This window comes from Metopolophium dirhodum, chromosome 1, assembly GCF_019925205.1.
Source record: "Metopolophium dirhodum isolate CAU chromosome 1, ASM1992520v1, whole genome shotgun sequence".
NCBI classification, from domain to species: domain Eukaryota; kingdom Metazoa; phylum Arthropoda; class Insecta; order Hemiptera; family Aphididae; genus Metopolophium; species Metopolophium dirhodum.
The window spans coordinates 148,367,427-148,387,596 of NC_083560.1; the positions used below are offsets into that span (position 1 = coordinate 148,367,427).

The 20,170-nt window shown below is 31.0% G+C and overlaps 2 protein-coding genes across 2 annotated transcripts; one reads left to right on the forward strand and one right to left on the reverse strand.

Annotated features, from left to right (window-relative positions):
• Positions 1-10,717: 10,717 nt before the first annotated feature.
• Positions 10,718-13,588, forward strand: LOC132933325 (uncharacterized). Its single transcript, XM_060999627.1, has one exon. The coding sequence runs from the start codon at positions 10,718-10,720 to the stop codon at positions 13,586-13,588; it is 2,871 nt and encodes a 956-aa protein (XP_060855610.1).
• A 2,220-nt stretch (positions 13,589-15,808) lies between these two features.
• Positions 15,809-19,421, reverse strand: LOC132935674 (uncharacterized). Its single transcript, XM_061002284.1, has 2 exons — positions 18,937-19,421; positions 15,809-17,125 (listed from the first exon to the last, which is right to left on the reverse strand). The coding sequence occupies exons 1-2, from the start codon at positions 19,121-19,123 to the stop codon at positions 16,428-16,430; spliced, it is 885 nt and encodes a 294-aa protein (XP_060858267.1). The 5' UTR covers positions 19,124-19,421; the 3' UTR covers positions 15,809-16,427.
• Positions 19,422-20,170: the final 749 nt, after the last annotated feature.

Consider the following 20,170-nt stretch of genomic DNA (forward strand, 5'->3'; position numbering starts at 1 on the left):
TTTATTGTATCTTTTGCGTATTGAATATTATATAAATGATCATCAAGTTTTAAACACGGCGTTTACGCACGAACAATAATTTTTAATATTATTTTAGTATTCATTTTTTGTTGGTTTTTGGATAATAGCGTGATGGTACATTAGTACATAGTTTCTACGTTACGTATATAAGTAGTTGACGTGTCAGTTGTATACATTTTTGGTAAGTACACCTACCTTTTTATTGTTATTTATTATTTATGTTATAAGCATTGTAAAAGTTTGTATTATACTTATCTTGTAATTATACCTACTAAAATTATGATATTTTTGTGAAATTTTGGTTAAGTCGAAGTTTAAATAGGTATATATAGTATACCTAATTTGTAATCACATGTTACATATTGTATAATAACAATGTTCAGTTATTAAGTTAGGTACCTAACTACTATATTACCTAATACAAAATTAATATTATTGATTTCTTAAAAACATAATCTTCAAAATTAGGTAGAATAATTGAATTTTTATTCTAATTAATGGCAAGTACACAGGGCCTAAAATACATCTCTTTTCTGGGAACACACTTTATTTAATTCAATTGTAACCATTTACAGATTTCTATACAAAAAAAACCTGTGGAGATAGTATTTTCTGTACACAGAATATTAATATTTTAATATATTTTAGACTTCAAATAAATAACAATACTGATTTAATTTGATGATATTTGTATAAAATTAATAACGAGGAAGTTGTTATCAATATTTATATTGAAATAAAAATTATTATACATTTGTGTTGAAATTCCAATATTTTTGTTATTTCCAAAATTAAAACTTAAAACATGTAATAAAATACATTCAGGGGACACAGATAGTATTTTATTAGTCTGTGCAAGTACCTAGCTAATAATTATAGATTTTTTGAATGTTGATACTAGGTTGTGTCTATCATTAATAATAATATTTAAAATGTAAATGGTTTCAATTATAAATGTATTGTTTCATAAGTTTTATGTTAGTAATAATATATATAGATACTTGATGCTAGCAGAATGCCAATAGTTGTTGTAGTCATAGATACAGATTGTTTTAATTTAATATAATATTGTATTATGTCTGAAAATTGTCTCTGTGAGGGGTGGGGTATGTACAAAATAATATAACTGCATTATTAAAAATAAGAGTTAAGTCTGCCACTGCTAAAAAAACTTAAATTACATGTTGTTGGTATTATGTAGTTTAAAATAAAAATATGTATTATTGTGTATTATATAGGTATTGTAGTATAATGTGCATTATAAATGTGTGTTATTTTAAATAGTAGATATTAGTGTAGTATTATTTACTATATTTAGTATAGGTACTTGCCACTTGGGTATGCTTGGGGTATTTAATATTTATTGGGTATAGCAACGGTATAGATGTTAAAAAAAGAAGCTTAAAACATCTCCCGAATCTCAATAAAAATCTATTGATATAACTAATTATTAAAATCTGTTCAGTCTTTTTTGTGGTATTATAAGTATAATATAAGTAATATAATGTTATATAGTATTATTTTAGTTATAGCTGTTAATAATTTATTGATTTTTAAATATTTTTTTAGTGTTTCAATTCGGATTTGTACTGCGTGTACCAGCTGTATAACATATATATATATATATATATATACCTATATAAACGTTTATGTAAGTATCTATACTTATATTAAATCTCGTATTAAATATACTGCATTTATTTGTAAATAACACTTAAAATATAATTATTAATTTTTTATACCATTATTTATAATTTTTTTTTGGTAGATTATTATTATTATAATTGTTTAGATAATGTACAAAAGTAAAAGGTCAAAAAATAGGAATATTCGACAAGAACTAGATTTCATTAATAATCTATATAGTAATGAAACCAATACATCTACAAATAATAATTATGCAACAGAGGAAATAAATGTGAGTAAGGTAGAAAATTCAGAAGACAATCAAACGGGTGAAATTATTAATATGCCATCAACATCAAAAGGAACAAATAATTATATTAATTCACCACAAATGACAACTTCTATACCTTATGATCAAGAAACTATAACTGTGTCCACTTTTGGTGATCTGTTAGGTAATGAAGACCATAATGTAAATCCTTTTTCAACAGTAAGTGAAATAAACAATTCATCTCGCAATTCATTTAATGGAAATTTGGGAATTTGGGCAGTAGAATGCAATATTCCAAATGCTACTGTAAATAAATTATTGAAGTTAATGAAGAAACAAGATAATATAAATACCCAAGATTTGCCATATGATAGTAGAACACTTTTAGCCACACTGAAACCAGCAGAGCGATTTATTCGTACAGTTATTCCAGGGTCATATTATCATTTTGGATTGGCAGAAGGAATTCGGCGATATCCTACAAGCAGTTTAACAGAAATAAAAATTGCAATTGGGGTTGATGGTTTACCATTAACTAAAAGCAATAATAGTCAATTTTGGCCAATTATGGCATATATTGTTGGAATGGACAAAAATGTATTTCCAGTTGGCATTTACTTTGGCAAATCTAAACCAAAAGATAGTAATGACTTTTTATTAGATTTTGTTGCCGAAACCAAAGATCTTATAACAAATGGTATAGAAATTAATGGCTGTATTAAAAAAGTGATAATTTATAGTTTTGTGTGTGATGCACCAGCAAAATCTTTTTTATTAAAAACTAAAGGTCACTCAGGATATTCCTCTTGCAACCGATGTATTGCAGAAGGTGAATATTATGAAAATCGTATTTGTTTTCCATATTTTAATAGTAAATCTACTAAAAGAACACACAAAACATATGAAAATATGACATACGAAGAACATCATGTAGGTGAGTCTATTTCAAACCTTGTTGAGTTGCCAGGGATCGATTTGGTTCGTATGTTTACCCTTGATTACATGCATCTTGTTTGTCTCGGAGTCGTTAAAAAATTGATTGGGCTGTGGTTACATAAAGGACCGTTGAATGTTCGTCTACCAAGTCGTGATGTACACAAATTAACAGAAGCGCTATTGGCTGTTAAGTGTTATATTCCATCAGACTTTGTTAGAAAAACCAGAGAAATTCAAGAGGTATCCAGATGGAAAGCTACGGAGTTAGGATTATTTTTATTGTACATAGGACCTATTGTACTAAAAAATATTATTAACGATAATTGCTATAATCATTTCATGTCATTAAATATTTCTATGATAATACTACTTAGTCCAAATCTTCAACATTATTTAGCATATGCCGAAGAACTTTTAGAATATTTTATAAAAACATTTGAAATATTATATGGTCGTGAACATAATTCCCACAATATTCATGGTTTATCACATTTGTGTGATGATTTTAAATATTATGGTCCTCTTGATAACTGCAGCGCATTTCCTTTCGAAAACTATATGAAAGAATTAAAATCTAAAATACGAAAACACGAAAAACCACTCGAACAAGTCATAAACCGATACTCAGAAATATATTGTTATAATTCCCTCAGCTTATCTAAAAATCCAACAAATCATCCAATATTATTACTACCTCACAATAATGGTCCATTAATCAATAATTTAAATGGATGTCAGTATAAAAAGTTAATCTGGAAAAATATTCAAATAAATACAAAATTTGATAAAGATAGCTATGTTCTAACCACAGATAGAGAAGTTTTTAAGTGCTTGAATATAGTTAAACAAAAAACTGACATAGTGTTGATTGGAAAACATTTTAAAACAAAAACATTGTTTCATGACAAGCCAGCAGATTCTACAGAATTTGACATATATATTGTAAAAGATCTAACACAAAGCTTAAAAACCTGTACAATGAATAACATTAAAAAAAAAATGATGTTAATTGCGCATGATGGGAATTCAATCGTTATGCCTATAATACATACTGCTTAAATTTCTTGAATTAATACATTTTTGTAAATATTACTAATTTTTTCTTATTGTTTGATATACCTACTCAGACAAATATAAATGTATACTACTTATTTGTAAATATAACTTTATTTTTATTTATAAAATATATTATATATGTAGAAAAACAACCATGTGGATTGTTGTCCATTTTTTTGGTGACGACAGTATGGAATCGGTACCAGTTACATGGTTCAATAAAGAAACAAAGTTATGCGCATGGCCTCTTGTCAAAACTAAAGTAAAAAAATATATAGAGAAGCAAAAAAATCCTGATGAAATAAATTTCAAATGGATTCCATCCAGAACTTTGGGAAGATCATACGGTAAAAAAACTCATAGTTATAACATAACTTATAAGTGATTTACTAAATAATATCTAATACATGACTAATGGTTATTATTTATTAATTATATGTTTAGAAAACTTAGGAGAAGCTCGTAAAAAATCCAAGAAAGCCGTTTATCTATCAGATTTATCTACTAATGAGGATACACAAAATGATAGACATATTCAAGGTTGTGGTAATAATAAAAACAAAATAGATAGTCCTCCTTCCTTAAGACATGATGATATATTATTACCAAGAAGAAGTAGACCGGTTATTGATATATCTACAAAAGCTGATTCAAGTTCCGAGACTGACAGTATAATATTATATGACTCAGATAAAGATCCATCTTATGAACTACCTTTAGTTTTAAATGATATGATTATTTCAATTTTTAATTATTAATATTAACAATGTTCCTTTATGCATCATTTCTTAACCTCTTTAGTGTCATATTATTATTGTCTATTGTCTATGATAGCAACCACAGATTGAGAAATGTGACGACAGTGAGAAACTCATTTTTTTTTTTTTGTTAAATTACAGAGAGCTCAGTTCATATTGAAAAATCACCTCCTGTAAATGACAGAATTGAGTTTGAAACTTCAGTTTGTAGTGACTTGAATCTAGAGCAACTACAAACCATGGATGACATTCTGCAAATGCCTACTGAAGCAATAACACCCAAACTAGTGCCTGCAAAAAGATCATTATTTCTTAATTCACACTTCTCAGGTATAAAATGTAGTAAAAATTATTCTATTATTTTTATTAGATCCTTTCATATTTATTATTTTAGTAATTAGTACCTATATTGTATTTTACATCAGTCCATATTGGCTTCAAAATGTATATTAATTTATTTACAAATTATTGTGTATACTCTTATAATTTATTAAACTATTATTCAATTTCGTGATATTTTTTTAAGATTGCAAGAAAACTAAAAAATATTTTCCAACTTCTACTACTGTATCAACAAATAATGCCACTGTGGTGAGTGGTGAACTGTCTTCCTCAAGTAACCTCACTACTATTGCTTCACCAAGAAATGATGATGTGCCTCTAATGACTACTGCAGGTATGTACAATTTAAATAAATGTATATTGTTTATATTTAATAAATTTATATTTAATTGTAATAATAAAAACATTTAAATATTCTAATAATGTATTAAGTACGCTCCAATGCTCATATTTAAATAAAACAAGATTACTGGCATATTTCTGGGGGGAAGCAGCGGTCCACAGTTTACCTGTACGTAATTAATATGAATTATTGAAGTTTGTAAAAATTATAAAATTAAGCTGCCGCATGGAAATCGTTGTCAGAATAATATATTACTATAAATGTATAATTTCTATACTTATTACTTAATTATGCTTCAGGAACATTTTTTTTTTTATATGCTATGGGGGGTGTCGAGTATCCCTGGACCTCACCTCCCTCCCGTAAATACGCTATTGGTGAACAATATTTATTATTTTTAACAGATCATAATAACAATATATATTTATATATGAATATCTTATTTATTGTAATTATGCATACTATTCATACGGCTGCAGAGAAAATAAATGATCGATAAGATTCAAAAAAAGTAGAATTCAAAAAATGAATGCTTTTTTCATATAAGTTTAATTTTTATTATAAAATTTATTTTTACAATTTTTGTAATATTATTTATTTTCTGATATTAATATTATTATTTTAATACGTCACCAGCTATTTTATTGATGATCATTGTCCTACAAGGTCACTAAACTTAAAATACTCGTTAAAATATATTTTGTAGACGGGTATCTATATTTGTTTTATATGACTTATATGCACGTGATTAATACATAATTTTTAAAAAATTAAGTAGAAATAATTGTGGCATAATAATATATATGGTATATAATAATATTTGCAAATTAATTTTTTATTTTACAATAGAATTCCAAAACTTTGTTATACATACATTAACAAAATTAAAGTATGATCAAATCACAATGAGCAATACATTGAATGCATCACATGTTGCTTTACAAAATTTTTTAAATACTTCTGGTGAAACCATCACAGCACACTTGGCAAATAATATTACACAATCAATAATTAATATTGATGAAATATTCCCTCTTAAGACAGATAATGAACTTGATCATTTCGAACAAAAATTGCTATGTGATAAAAATTTTAGACCTAATATGGTATGCATTAGAACTCATTTAAAATAAATAGTAAATATATTAAATCAGCTTAACTATTCATTTTTTAGGTATCAAAGCTATCTTTATTAGTTGGAAATAAAGATATTGGAGATAGTGTACGACGTATCATGTTGAAAATGTTTTCAGATGAACTTATAAAAAGTTACTCGCTATTGGGATTTAAAAAAAAAAAAAATTTTTCAAAGCTTGGATGTTATCGTCTAATCATTGGTGAATATTTATAATTTTTTAAATTTTTATTATTATTATGTTTACTAATATTATTTTTGAATTTTAGATGCTTTAAGGGTTAATATCAAGTATAAAAACATAATTGACAAGGACATTGACACACCACTATCAACTTGGTTGGCCTATGCCAAATTTAGGATTTTAAGCAAAGGAAATGCTACATTACAGACATTAAATAATCTGGATAATACATTATAATTATTTTATATAATATTTAATTTTTTCATTATTATTATTATTTTTTTTTTTAAATATTTTTTATTTTGGTATATTGAGTAAATACCATTGCTGAAATCATGCGCTATATAAATGCTGCTATTATTTTCATATTTATTTAATTATTATATTATTATATTTTATATAATAGATAATTTTGTCATTATATTACTTTTTTCAAATCTTTTTTATGATATTTATATTGTAAATACCATTGCTGATATCATGAAATTATTTTTTTTAATTGAGTTTTAAAATATTAAATATTTAAAAGTGAATACTTTTGACTTTGTTTTATTTATTTGTGTATTTTGAAATTATTTTATATGATATAATATACGTTAAAACATATTTAAAATTGCAAGTATAATTTATTATATAATTTCAAAAGAATATTATAAATATATTATATTGAAATATTATACGAACTTAATGAAATAATGTTATTATAACATTAAAATTGGAGGTATGAAATCCAATTCAAATATTTTGAAAATATTTCATAAATATTACTGTAATTTTCACAAAATGTTTTAATCTAATCAGTACAAGAATATTTTCAGAATGTTAATTTCATAACATTTTAAGAAACTTATAAAGGTAGGACAAATAATGACCATTTAATATTCTAGGAAAGTTTCAATAATATTAAACGAATGCAATTAAAATGTTATGGAAACATTAATGTTAACTTAAAAATATTCTAAAAATGTTAAAATAATATTATATTGCTGTCTGGGAAATTCACTTGGACTTAAAGTCCTTGAGACATATGCTATGGGCAAATCCTTTCCTATTTCTCCCTGCGATAATATGGCACCTAGCGCCTTTCCACTAGCATCGGTTGTTAAGATAAACTCTTTCGTGAAATCTGGGTATTGTAATACGGGTTCAGTACATAAAGCGTGTTTTAATTTTCCAAAAGCCCTATCACAGTCTTCACTCCAAATAAACGGTACATCTTTCTTTAATAAGTTTGTTATAGGCCTAGCTATTGAACTATAATTCTCAATAAACTTCCGATAGTATCCAGATAATCCTAGAAAAGATTCAATTTGTTTTACATTCTTTGGTTCAGGGAAATCAAGAACAGCTTGAATTTTCTTTGGATCTGGTCTTATTCCAGTTTCAGATATAACATGTCCTAAGTATATACATTTCCGTTTGACAAATTCACATTTATCTGGCTGAATCTTTAAATTATGCGTTCGTAATCGCTCGAATACATCTATTAACTTATTATTGTGGTCTATCAAATTTTTTCCATAGATAATTATGTCATCAAGATATACTAGACACTTAATTCCAATGATTCCAGATAATACGTTATCCATAAGTCTCTGGAATGTTGAGGGACTAGTTTTCATCCCCATCGCCATTCGTCTAAAGTGATAGTGTGCATTGTTAGCAGAAAAAGCTGTAAGTTCTCGTGAAGATTCAGATAACGGAATTTGGTAAAAACCTGAGGCAAGGTCAATCACGCTGAACAATTGGCATTGTCCTAAATGATCGAGTATTTCCGTAATGTTAGGTAAGGGATGAAATTCGTTTAAAGTTACTTGATTTAAAGCTCTACCCGAGTAGCAATATCTTGGTTATTAGTAGGTTTATCGGTTCATTTGGTTCGCCCAGCGCACGATAGGTGTAATATGAGTTTAACCGTTCAAAATACTTATAACGTTAAACATTATTTGAACGGTTAAAATAAAATGATGGTTCATAGTTGGTTCATTGGTGCATAAGTGTTTTGTGAGTTCACGGTTTAATTTCCCAACCAAGAAAAATCTATTTTTAACTAAATAACAAATAATTATATCAGTTCGGTTCGGATGTTAATGCTATTTATATTATAAAGTGCATAGGAAGTTCACAGTTAAATTTCCAACCATCAAATATCCATCATATTATATATTTATTCATATAATCATCACGTTATGTAGGTATATAAATAGTACTGAATAACCAGATAACGGTTCAAAGTTGTATGTATTAACCGCGCGTTCTTGGCGCATATATATGTATATATATATATATATATATAAATAATCATATTATTATTTTATATCGATTGGGGTTTACCATTATCAATTTCAAATATTATTATGACAAATGTTAAATTGTCGAATAGTCGTTTTATTTTTAATCACTTAAATCAGTAATATCCGATTATTATCTGAATACTGCACTGGCAGTTGGTGGTTGCCACTTTCCAGTTTTTATAATTTTGTTCCTACATGGCTACATTGCCACACGTGTTAAGTGTTAACTGTTAAGTATATTACTATATTAGTTTATAAACTATAAAGTGTTAATAAATAATAAGTGTCTCAGCAAATACCATTTTTTTTATTATATAATAATTGTCATTAAATTATTATAAGAAGCGAAACTGTCTAGCAGAACCCGACAGAACCTACACGTATAATGTAAGTATATATTATATGATATATTATTATTACCTATAGGTATAGTTACTTTATTTGAAATTCTCAGATCATTAAAATAATTGTATGTTAAAGGTAGCATGTGCCTACTTTTTTTATCCTTTTTTTAAACTGCCCTGATATTCTGTATACATTGATGAAATAATAGGTATATTGCACAATGTGTATAACTATTACCATTACTTCCATACTGATTCAAAATATTTAATTTAAAATAGGTAGTACCTATGTAGTAAAGTAATTTAGTAGGTACCTTTTTCATTTAGTAATATCTAATAGATGGTACCTAATTTGTTACTTAGATTTTATGAGCTCTGATCATTTACTGCAGTATTTGCTTTGATGCTTCATAATAGGTATACCCACAACCCAAAAGATAATCTCATAAATACAGAAATTTGTACCCACTTACAAAAATTTAATAACAACTTGGTTTTGTTTTAATTTTTATATTTCTAAAGTGAATATTTGAATGTACTTATTTAATATATTATGTATTAACTTAATTTATATATTTATAATTTATTATATTTTATAACAACAGATTTTATTATAAAATTATTCTAATAGCATACAACACTAAGGTAGTTTTTTTCTTTTAAATAAAAAAAAATGTTAAATGAAATAAATATAATAAACAGATAAGTTATACCTAATTAGTAATCACCTATTTAAATAAACAAGTATTATGTCGGTACATGGAAGTTTTAAATAAAACATATCAATTTTATACATGACACTTCTTAAATTATATTCTTATAATATATATTATATATTCTTATTTTCTTAATTATTCTTATATTATTTATAATTTATATAAACCTAACTATAATATTATTTTCAATAAATTTAATCTAAATTTAATAAATTAATTTGATCTCTTAATTCAAGTCCTAATAATTTATTAAATTTTAGATATTATAGGTAGGTAAACGCTAAAAAAAAATGTGAATTTTTAATAAATATCCACTATTATTGTACTAAGTACTAACGTTAGAAAAATTGTATTACAACTTAGCATGTAACACATATTATATTGATGTTCTCAAATTTAGAATCTAAATAATCATGTATATTGCATGTATATAGTATTGTTATGCACAATTTGTATATGCAATAGGACTAAAGTCTACTTATAATAATAAAAAATAAACAATATACAGGTATAGGGTGACTCTTTTATTATGAACTTAACTCATTATTTCAAAAATCATTAATACTCTTTTGAAAATATTTACATAGATTCAAGTTGTTACAAAACAATTAATTAAGTTTAAATAAGTTATTTTTTTTAGATTTAAATTGCCATAAATAGTTCGACGGGAGTATCATTGAACGACATACTCATGCGTGGACCAACCGTCCAAGAAGAACTATTTTCCATTCTGGCACGATTTCGAATGCACCAATATGTCATCACCTCTGATGTAGAGAAAATGTTCAGGCAGATATCCGTGGATCCCGAAGATCAGGATCTTCAGTGTATTTTGTGGCGTGAAAAACCGAGTGACAGTCTGCGAACATTTAAACTAACCACTGTAACTTATGGGACCACCTCAGCGTCATTCATGGCGACGCAATGTCTCGTGTCCCTAGCTGAGATAGAGAAAAACAGATACCCCGAAGCTGCATCTGCCATCCGTCGTGACTTCTACATGGATGATCTCATGACGGGAGCAGAAACGATAGCAGGATGTATTCAACTACAAACACAGATTAACAACATTCTAAGCTCAGCCAGATTGCCACTCAGAAAGTGGTGTTCCAACTCAGATGAGATCCTTACTGATGTGGTCAAGGAGCAAAGGCAGCTTTTGTTTGTGATCCGTGCGGAGGCAGAAGATGTCGTCAAGTCGCTTGGATTATGCTGGAAGCCAGTTCAAGATGAGTTCATATTCCAACTAGCGTCCATACCCAAAAGAGCTAAAGTTACAAAGAGGATGTTGCTGTCTGATCTTAATAAAATATTTGATCCACTTGGCTTTTTGACTCCTGTGCTTATCACGGGAAAAATATTTCTGCAGCGGCTTTGGCAGATTAAGGTTGAATGGGATAGTCCCTTACCCATAGAGATACAGACAAAATGGGAATTATTCCATCAGCAACTCGAAGAACTAGGGTCATTGTCGATTGCTAGAAAGTGCAAGCCCTGTGTAAGTGAGCAAATTGAACTACATGGTTTTTGTGATGCCTCACAAGAAGCATATGGAGCGTGCATATACGTGAGAACGAAGGGCATAGACGAGGATGGACAAGTTTATAGCAGATTGCTGTGTTCAAAGTCACGAGTAGCACCACTTAAAGGGTTGACGATTCCAAGACTTGAGTTATGTGGAGCCCTAGTTCTAGCTCAGCTTGCTATTAAGGTGGCGTCGGCGTGGGATATTGACGTTAAGTGCTTCCACCTTTGGACCGATTCTACTGTGGTGTTAGGATGGCTCAATAGCCACGTCACCAGACTAAAAACGTTTGTAGCAAATCGCGTCGAGCAAATATTAGAGATAACTGATCCGAAGCAATGGAGGTATGTCAAGACTGAAGAGAATCCTGCTGATTTAGTCTCAAGAGGAGTTAAACCACACGAGCTAGATGTTTGCAGCAAGTGGTGGAATGGGCCAGTGTGGTTGTCCCAGGCAAGGGACAAATGGAACGTTGTTGATACTCCCACACAAGACATTTCAGAACTCCCAGAACAGCGTCCTAACCAGCTAACGTTACTGGCAGTAAACCCGCTAAAGGATATTACGACCAAATACTCCACGTGGAGTCGTCTTCTACGTGCAGTTGCATGGATTCTGCGATTCGTTAAGTACGTCACATCCAAATGTCAAGCACAACAAACGAGTTACTTATCAGTTCGAGATCTCAGAGATGCTGAAAATTTCTTAATACGAAGAGCGCAAGCAGAAGAGTTTGGAGAGGAGATCAAAGCATTAAACGATCAGAAGGAGATACCACACAGCAGTAAGTTACAGGCTTTAAACCCAGTAATAAGAAACGAGTTATTAGTAGTAGGTGGTCGTTTAACCAATGCCGACATTTCAGAAGAGCAAAAAAGGCCAATTGTGCTACCCGCAGATCATACAATTACACAACTTATTTTCAAGGATCGACATCGGAATCTGCTACATGTTGGCCCGCAAGCACTCTTAGCTGATATAAGGCGCCGTTACTGGCCTCTGCGTGGGCGAATGATTGCAAGATCCGTTGTAAAACAATGTGTAACATGTATTCGAGCTAAGCCATCATTTCAATATCCCTTAATGGCTCCATTGCCCAAGGATAGAGTTATCTGTAGTCGACCATTCACAACTACTGGGGTAGACTTCGCAGGGCCGTTAACCATTCGTAGTGGGATTCGAGGACGTCCGGGTAAAAAGGCATGGGTGGCTATGTTCATCTGCTTCGCAACCAAGGCAATTCATATTGAAGTGGTAGAGGAATTAACTAAAAATGCCTTCATAGCTGCGCTTAGGAGGTTTAGTGCAAGGAGAGGTAAACCTGCCACAATTTGGAGTGATAATGGTACGAACTTTGTTGGAGCGCAAAGGGAGCTAACAGCATATACGAAGAACATTGAAGCGGAACTAGCCAATGAAGGGATCAGCTGGCGTTTTAACCCACCAGCTAGTCCACATTTTGGAGGATTGTGGGAAGCTTCGGTAAAAAGTGCTAAACATCATTTGAATAGGGTTATGAAGCAGGCATGTTTAACGTTAAGTGAGCTTCAGACATTACTGTGCCAAATAGAAGCCTGTCTCAACTCGCGTCCGTTAACGCCATTAAGTAGTGATCCGAACGATCTTGAACCTCTGACACCGGCCCACTTCCTCATAGGGGGACCCATAACTCTACCCCCTGAGCCAGATGTGCCGGAAGATAATATGGTTGGGTTACGTAGATGGAAGTTGGTCCAAGGGATATTACAAACATTTTGGAACAGATGGCGGAATGAGTATCTTCCCCAACTTCAAATTAGAGGAAAGTGGAGAACCAGAAGAGAGGCATTAAAGGTTACCGATATAGTGATTGTAAAAGAAGATAATTTGGCTCCCACCAAGTGGAAAATAGCACGTGTAACAAACCTACACCCAGAAGAGGACGGTCATGTAAGAGTCGTTACCATACGTACATCAAGCGGTACAGAGATGAGGCGTCCAGTAGTTAAATCATGTCATTTGCCAGTACTCGAAGGAGAGCAAACAGTTGGAAATTAATTTTCCAACGGGGGGAGGATGTCGCCGCCGCGACAATAGCAATGTACCCACCGACCGACCACACACAGTTATTATTAAGATTATTAATTATTATGTAATATGTAGATTAGACCGCAACCAGGTACTGTCCAGCAAGGGCCAGGCGCGGTGCGGCAATCAGTTCGTTCGCTCGTCGCAAACAGTCGACACGTAGCTACCTTTTTATAGGCGCGAATCGCCGTCGTTTTTTATACCGTACCTAGTTGTCGTGGCGCAAATCGCCAGCGATTTTATTATTGTTTTTGGTCGGGCGCGAATCGCCGGCGCTATTATTATTGTTTTTGGTCGGGCACGAATCGCCGGCGCTATTATTATTGTTTTTGGTCGGGCACGAATCGCCGGCGCTATTATTATTGTATTTAATTATTGTTTTTGATTATTGTATTTAATTATTATTACGACGCATTGTGTGTGCCGTCATTATTATTATAATTATTATTAAAAACCATAGGATAGCTGGCCAGCTGATCACCGTCGTATTGTAAGTTTTTATTATATATATATACTTTTATAAATATCTTTTTGTATTATCGGTTTGGTACAACCAGCGCCGTTTATAATTATAATTTATATATCTGTACCGCTGTGGTATTATTATATATTATATTGTGTATTATCAATATTATTAAATTAAATTTGTGAATTATACAGCAACGCATTTTACCTAAAACGTGTTACAATTTTCTTTTAATTATATATACATCACATTACACACACATTTACACACCCACCCACACACTAGCACTCTCTGGTCTTGCTCGGCGACCCCGTCCACTTCCTTTGAGTCGCTACACACACATACACATCTATACACAGGTCGGTCGGTGTGTGAGTACAGCGCGCGAAGTAAAAAGCGATCGGGCCGTACGGGCTAACTATTGTTCCGTCCCCGGCGCAATCAGTATTTATTAAGCAGCAATAATTTACCGTGACTAAAAGTTGCAAAGTGTTTTCCTATTTTATACGAATCACTATCTTTATCATAATGCAAACCATAGGATTTATCATAACGTGTTGATTTAGGACGGTTATTTAAAAAAATTTCAAATGGTGAATTTAATTCGTTATCATCATCATCTTCACTAGTACATGAGGTTTCTGATTTATTTTCTAGCTCAGTTGACTGTGTGTTCCATATTTCATTTTGTTTTGTATGTGTACTCAATGGTTCAATTATTGGCTTAAATGCTTCACGGAAATAGTTTTCAGAATCTATAACACCGCGTTTCATTTCCATTATTTTTCGTTTAATATTTTTTTTTGATGTTATTAAATTTTCCAACAAGACTTTTTCTTTGTTCATTGTAAATAATAAATGTAATATACCTGTATCGTGTGACTACCGATAACACTATGCAGATAATTACTTTGTGACGGTATATTTATATATGAGTATAAGCATATAAAATTATCTTATTTTAATGAACGTATGAAAACCACATCTATACCTTCCTTCATTCATTTCCCGAGTTTTATCGATGACCATAAACCCATAATCACTATGATTCCAACATAAATGAGAAATTTTACGAAATTCTGAGAAATCCATATCTGTAGATGAATGATCGTTGAATATATGTCGTAAATTTGTATCATCTTGTTTCAGTATTATTAAGAAGTTTGCGTTATCTCTTACTAGCGGTTTTATTATTTTAGAATATGTCTGTGCTAAATAAAATACAGAGCTAGCACCCGAATGTCTATCCATGCTAAAGTATTCTCTAATTACGGACTGTGGGCCACATATCACATCGTCAAAAATGATGATGGAATTTTTCTTGGTTAAGTTTGGTTTTATAACCTTATCAGCGCTTGTAAATATGAAAAAATTAGCACCCTTTATATCATCTATTATTTTTTTCAATAAAACATATTTTTCCTGATTAGAGGTTTTTGAGTATAAATAAATATTTTCAAATCTTAACCCGTTTGCATGTGTGATCAGATTATACATTATATTTGTTTTTCCTGAACCACTGGGGCCAACTAGTATAGCACGTATAGTATCGGGTAATAACGAACCATGTCTTGATGGTTTTTTTACTACCTGAACATCTACATTTATAACATCTAATTTATCTTTCTGCTCAATCAAATTCATATTATTTTCATATAAATACTCTAGATTTTTTAAATTTATAGCCAGTTATAGATGGCGTGTTCAACTCGCAAGTGTAAGGCTCGTTTCACACTTATACGGTTCGATTCGGTTCGGTGCGTATTCGATTCGTTTTCGGTAGCGCCTAAAACGAATGAAAACTCTTCACACACACTCGGTTAGTATAAGGTTTGATTTCACGACCGAATCATCGAATACGCAGTCACTCACTTTTCCCACAATGCTCACTATGGAGAAAAGACAAATAGCTGCCATGTTATTTCTCTATAGAAGAATGAAAAAACGAAAGAGGAATAATCGGCTGCACTGGGTACACCCTATCCTCACCAAACGGGTGGAATTTGGTGCATTTTATACCCTTTTTCCAAAATTAAGGGAGCACGAAGACAAATTTTCAAATTATTTTAGGATGTCTACGACATCATTTGATGAATTACATTTGAAGTTAAAGGACTGTATTCAACGCCAAGATACATTTATGCGCGAATGTATTCAACCAGTTCAGATGTTAGCCATCACTTTGAGGTAAGTCAATAAGATCAATTATTAGAATGAACAATTAAACAGAAATACATTTATTTTGAAATAAAATAATATTTTGATAATTATATTTTGAAATTACAAATAAATAACGAAATTAAATATTATAATTATATAATATAATATATTTGGTTACATATTTCAATTTAAATTAAATAAATAATCTGAACTATCATCGGAAACCGAATGGGAGCTGTAGCTAGGGTTTGGGCTTGAAAGATAGTGGGCAGTTTTCTCATAGTATTGACCAGCGGATATTTGCGGTTCAGTTTGTAGCTGGGAAACTGAACTACTACATAAAGGTGGATGATGTTGGTTGTAGACCGGTTGTGTCTGCTGCTGATACTTCCGCTCCCTGATGTTCTTAACGATTTTCAATACCTCCATTTGAAAATCAATTGTATCAAATTCATTAAAATCTTCAAGAGAAGGGAGTAATCCTTTGAAAAATGAGAGGTGCCGATTTACTGGTTCTCTTAAGGCTGAAATCATTTCTAATTCAACAGGATCCATTTTTCGTTTCTTGGTAACGGGTTTTTTGAAAGGTGATTTAGGTTTTTCAGCCGCTCCATCACTCGATGTACTTGGAACTTGTTCCACAGGGTTCTCTCCTGTTTCAACCATGGCATCCTCATCACCACAATCGTCAATATTTTGTGACAAAGTGTCTTCTGTATTTCTTTCTTCGAATATTTTGTCAAGGAATTGCAACTGAGATGAATAAACGTAGGCTTTTACTTTTACCACCCCAGATCCCGATTTCTTAGCAGCCTTAGTTTTTCCTAATGATTTTCGGTACGAGTCTCTCACTTGCGTCCACTTTTTTAGAACATGTTTACCTACAAATAAGTATTGAAGTAACTAACTAATCGAAAAATATATAATTTCACTATTCAATGTTTAGATGCGATATTTTTAATTCTATTTATAATTTTTTTATCATACTTATATTGTATTTATTGATTAATTTATGTTGTGTCAAAAAAAAATAAAGGCATAAAAACGTTGACTTAAAAAAAAAATTAGAAATGTAAAAATGCATACATAGGTACAGGCGGTACAGCTATTTAATACAAACCAACATATGATATGAATATATAAAATATAAGTATTATATGTATTCCTCATTTATTTTTTTATAAAGTATTAATCTAAAACAATTTTCTGTGAACATTTTTAATAAAAAAGTAATTTATTTTAATTTTAATTTTTCTAATTAAAATTTTTTTTTTATCTATTTTAGGTACTTGGCTAGTGGTTGCTCTTTCGTGGATTTGCATTATACTTTTCTCCTCGGGGTTTCAACTATCAGCAAGATTGTTAGAGTAGTTTGCTGTGCTATCTGGTCAGTGCTACGATTAGAATGCATCCCAGAGCCAGATAAAGACAAATGGAAATCAATTGCCCAGAAATTCGAAACTCGCGCCAACTTTCCAAATTGTATTGGTGCAGTTGACGGTAAACACGTCAGAATAGTCCATCCCCTAAATTCGATGCATATAAATTATAAAGGATATTCATCTATAGTTCTGATGGCTGTAGCCGATGCAGATTACCGATTTGTGTACGCAAATATTGGAGCGTATGGAAAGGACTGCGATTCTAACGTTTTTCAAAAATGTCAATTGTGGAGATCTATTGTTAACGGCACCATGGATATACCTGAAGAAAAGTGTCTTCCAGGCTCGCAAGACAAAAAATTCCTTATTATCTAGTAGGAGATGAGGCTTTTGGTTTACATAAGCATCTCCTAAAACCGTACGGTGGACATAGTTTAACAATCAAGAAGAGGATATTCAACTATCGGTTATCTAGAGCACGCAGGTTCGTGGAATGTACGTTTGGAATATTAAGCAACAAATGGAGAATCTTCCATCGTGCAATTAACTTAGATCCAGACTTTGCTACGGATATAGTGAAAGCTTGTGTAGTTTTACATAATTTCGTACGCGACCGAGACGGCTTTGAAACGGAAGATATGTTGTCTATTGCAGGACTTGAAAGTGACCCAGGAAATCCCCCAGGGGAAATGAGAAGAAATCAGGCAACAGCCTCAGCCAAAAATGTAAGAGATGTACTCAGTAATTACTTCATGACTGAGAATGGTTCAGTCCCCTTGGCAGTTTTCAAAAATCTAAATATGTTTAATTATATTTTAATAAAAATAAAATGATATAAAATATAATACTGTATTTATTCATTTATATTGTATTCAATTTTAAAATTAAACTATTAAAAATATTAATACGGATATTTGAAATTAAATAATATAAATAAAATAATAACTAATAAGAAATAACTACATAGTGCCCATAGTGGCTTATACTACTTAGTAGCATAAAGTACGGGCATAGTACTTTAGTAGTTAATGATACAAATTATAATTATTTATAAATCAAACTATTAAAACCATTATTTTTCGTATAAACAGGATAAATATTATTAAGATATTAGTTTTAAGGGTTTCCCATAATATAATGTTTTTATTTTTCAGAAAATCAGTTAAAAATATAAACAATTATTTATAATGTTACATGCCAAAAATAGCTTATACTAAAATCCAATATAATTATAAATTTAGAAAGTACTCATAAAATATTTTAAATAATCTTAATACTCGACGGAAATAAAATATGCAATACCTACGTACCGATATCATTTTTTTTAGAGTCGTCAAAATCTTCGTAGCCGTCTACGATTTCCGTACAAACAGCTTTCCATGCTTCCAGCGTCTTAAATTTATCTTTATACTTTTCACTTGTTTTGTCCCACAGCACTACACGTGATTGGACTGATGTAATCAGCCGCTCAATATCAATGTCAAGTGAATCAGACATTGCCAAATGTAAATTACAAAATTTAAAATGAGAAAATGAAAATGAAATAATATTTTCCCTTGCCGAAAACGTGACCGAACCGAAACTAAACCGTATGTGTGTAAACGACTAATTGCTTTTGTGAACTCTGGACCCGAATGGAAACCGAACGAAACCGATTCGTGTCGAGGGGCTTTTCGGTTCTATCAGTTATCTATTAGGTACCGAACACACACCGTATCACCGTTTCACACTTTTCCGGCGGCTTCCGAAAACGAATCGAATACGCACCGAACCGAATCGAACCGTATAAGTGTGAAACGAGCCTAAGTCAGACAAGACTGGAAAAGGATTAGTAAACTCCCTTATAAATAGTCTCCCGTTCGAAGCCCATATTTCAGGCTATCAGTATTGCGGCCCTGGTACAAAATTAAAAAAGAGACTAGATCGTGGTGGAATAAACCCATTGGATGCTGCTTGTCGTGATCACGATATTGTGTATGCAGCGAGTAAAAATTTAGACGATAGACAAAAAGCTGATAAAGTGCTAGAAAATCGTGCTTGGGAGAGATTTTTATCAAAAGATACACCTAGAAAAGAGAAATTAGTTGCGTACGTAGTAACAAACGCAATGAAAGCTAAAAGAAAAATAGGTATGGGCTGTAAACGGAAACGTGCTATAAAAATAAATGGTATACTAGCAGCGAAAAAAAAAAAGAATCTCAAAGAAAAATGTAGTGATCCCTCACTGCTCGCTTATATTTTGAGTTCGTCGACGTTGATGGTTAATGTAGGAGAGAAGGTTGGAGAGAGACAAGTTGTATAAGTTATTTATAGTACTTTATTGTTAAGACAAAATAATAATAATTAAACATTTATAAAGAAATTAGATAAATTTGAGGACAGAGCGAAAAGCATCTGCCCGAGAAGTTAGTGACTGCGTGGTGCAGACTCTGTACTAAATCCTAATTTGCTATAGACTCTATCTTATATTTATATAAAATCTATATGTATAAAAAAAATGTACACGGTAGAGCCCAGGAGGCGGATATCTGAAAGGGAACCGGA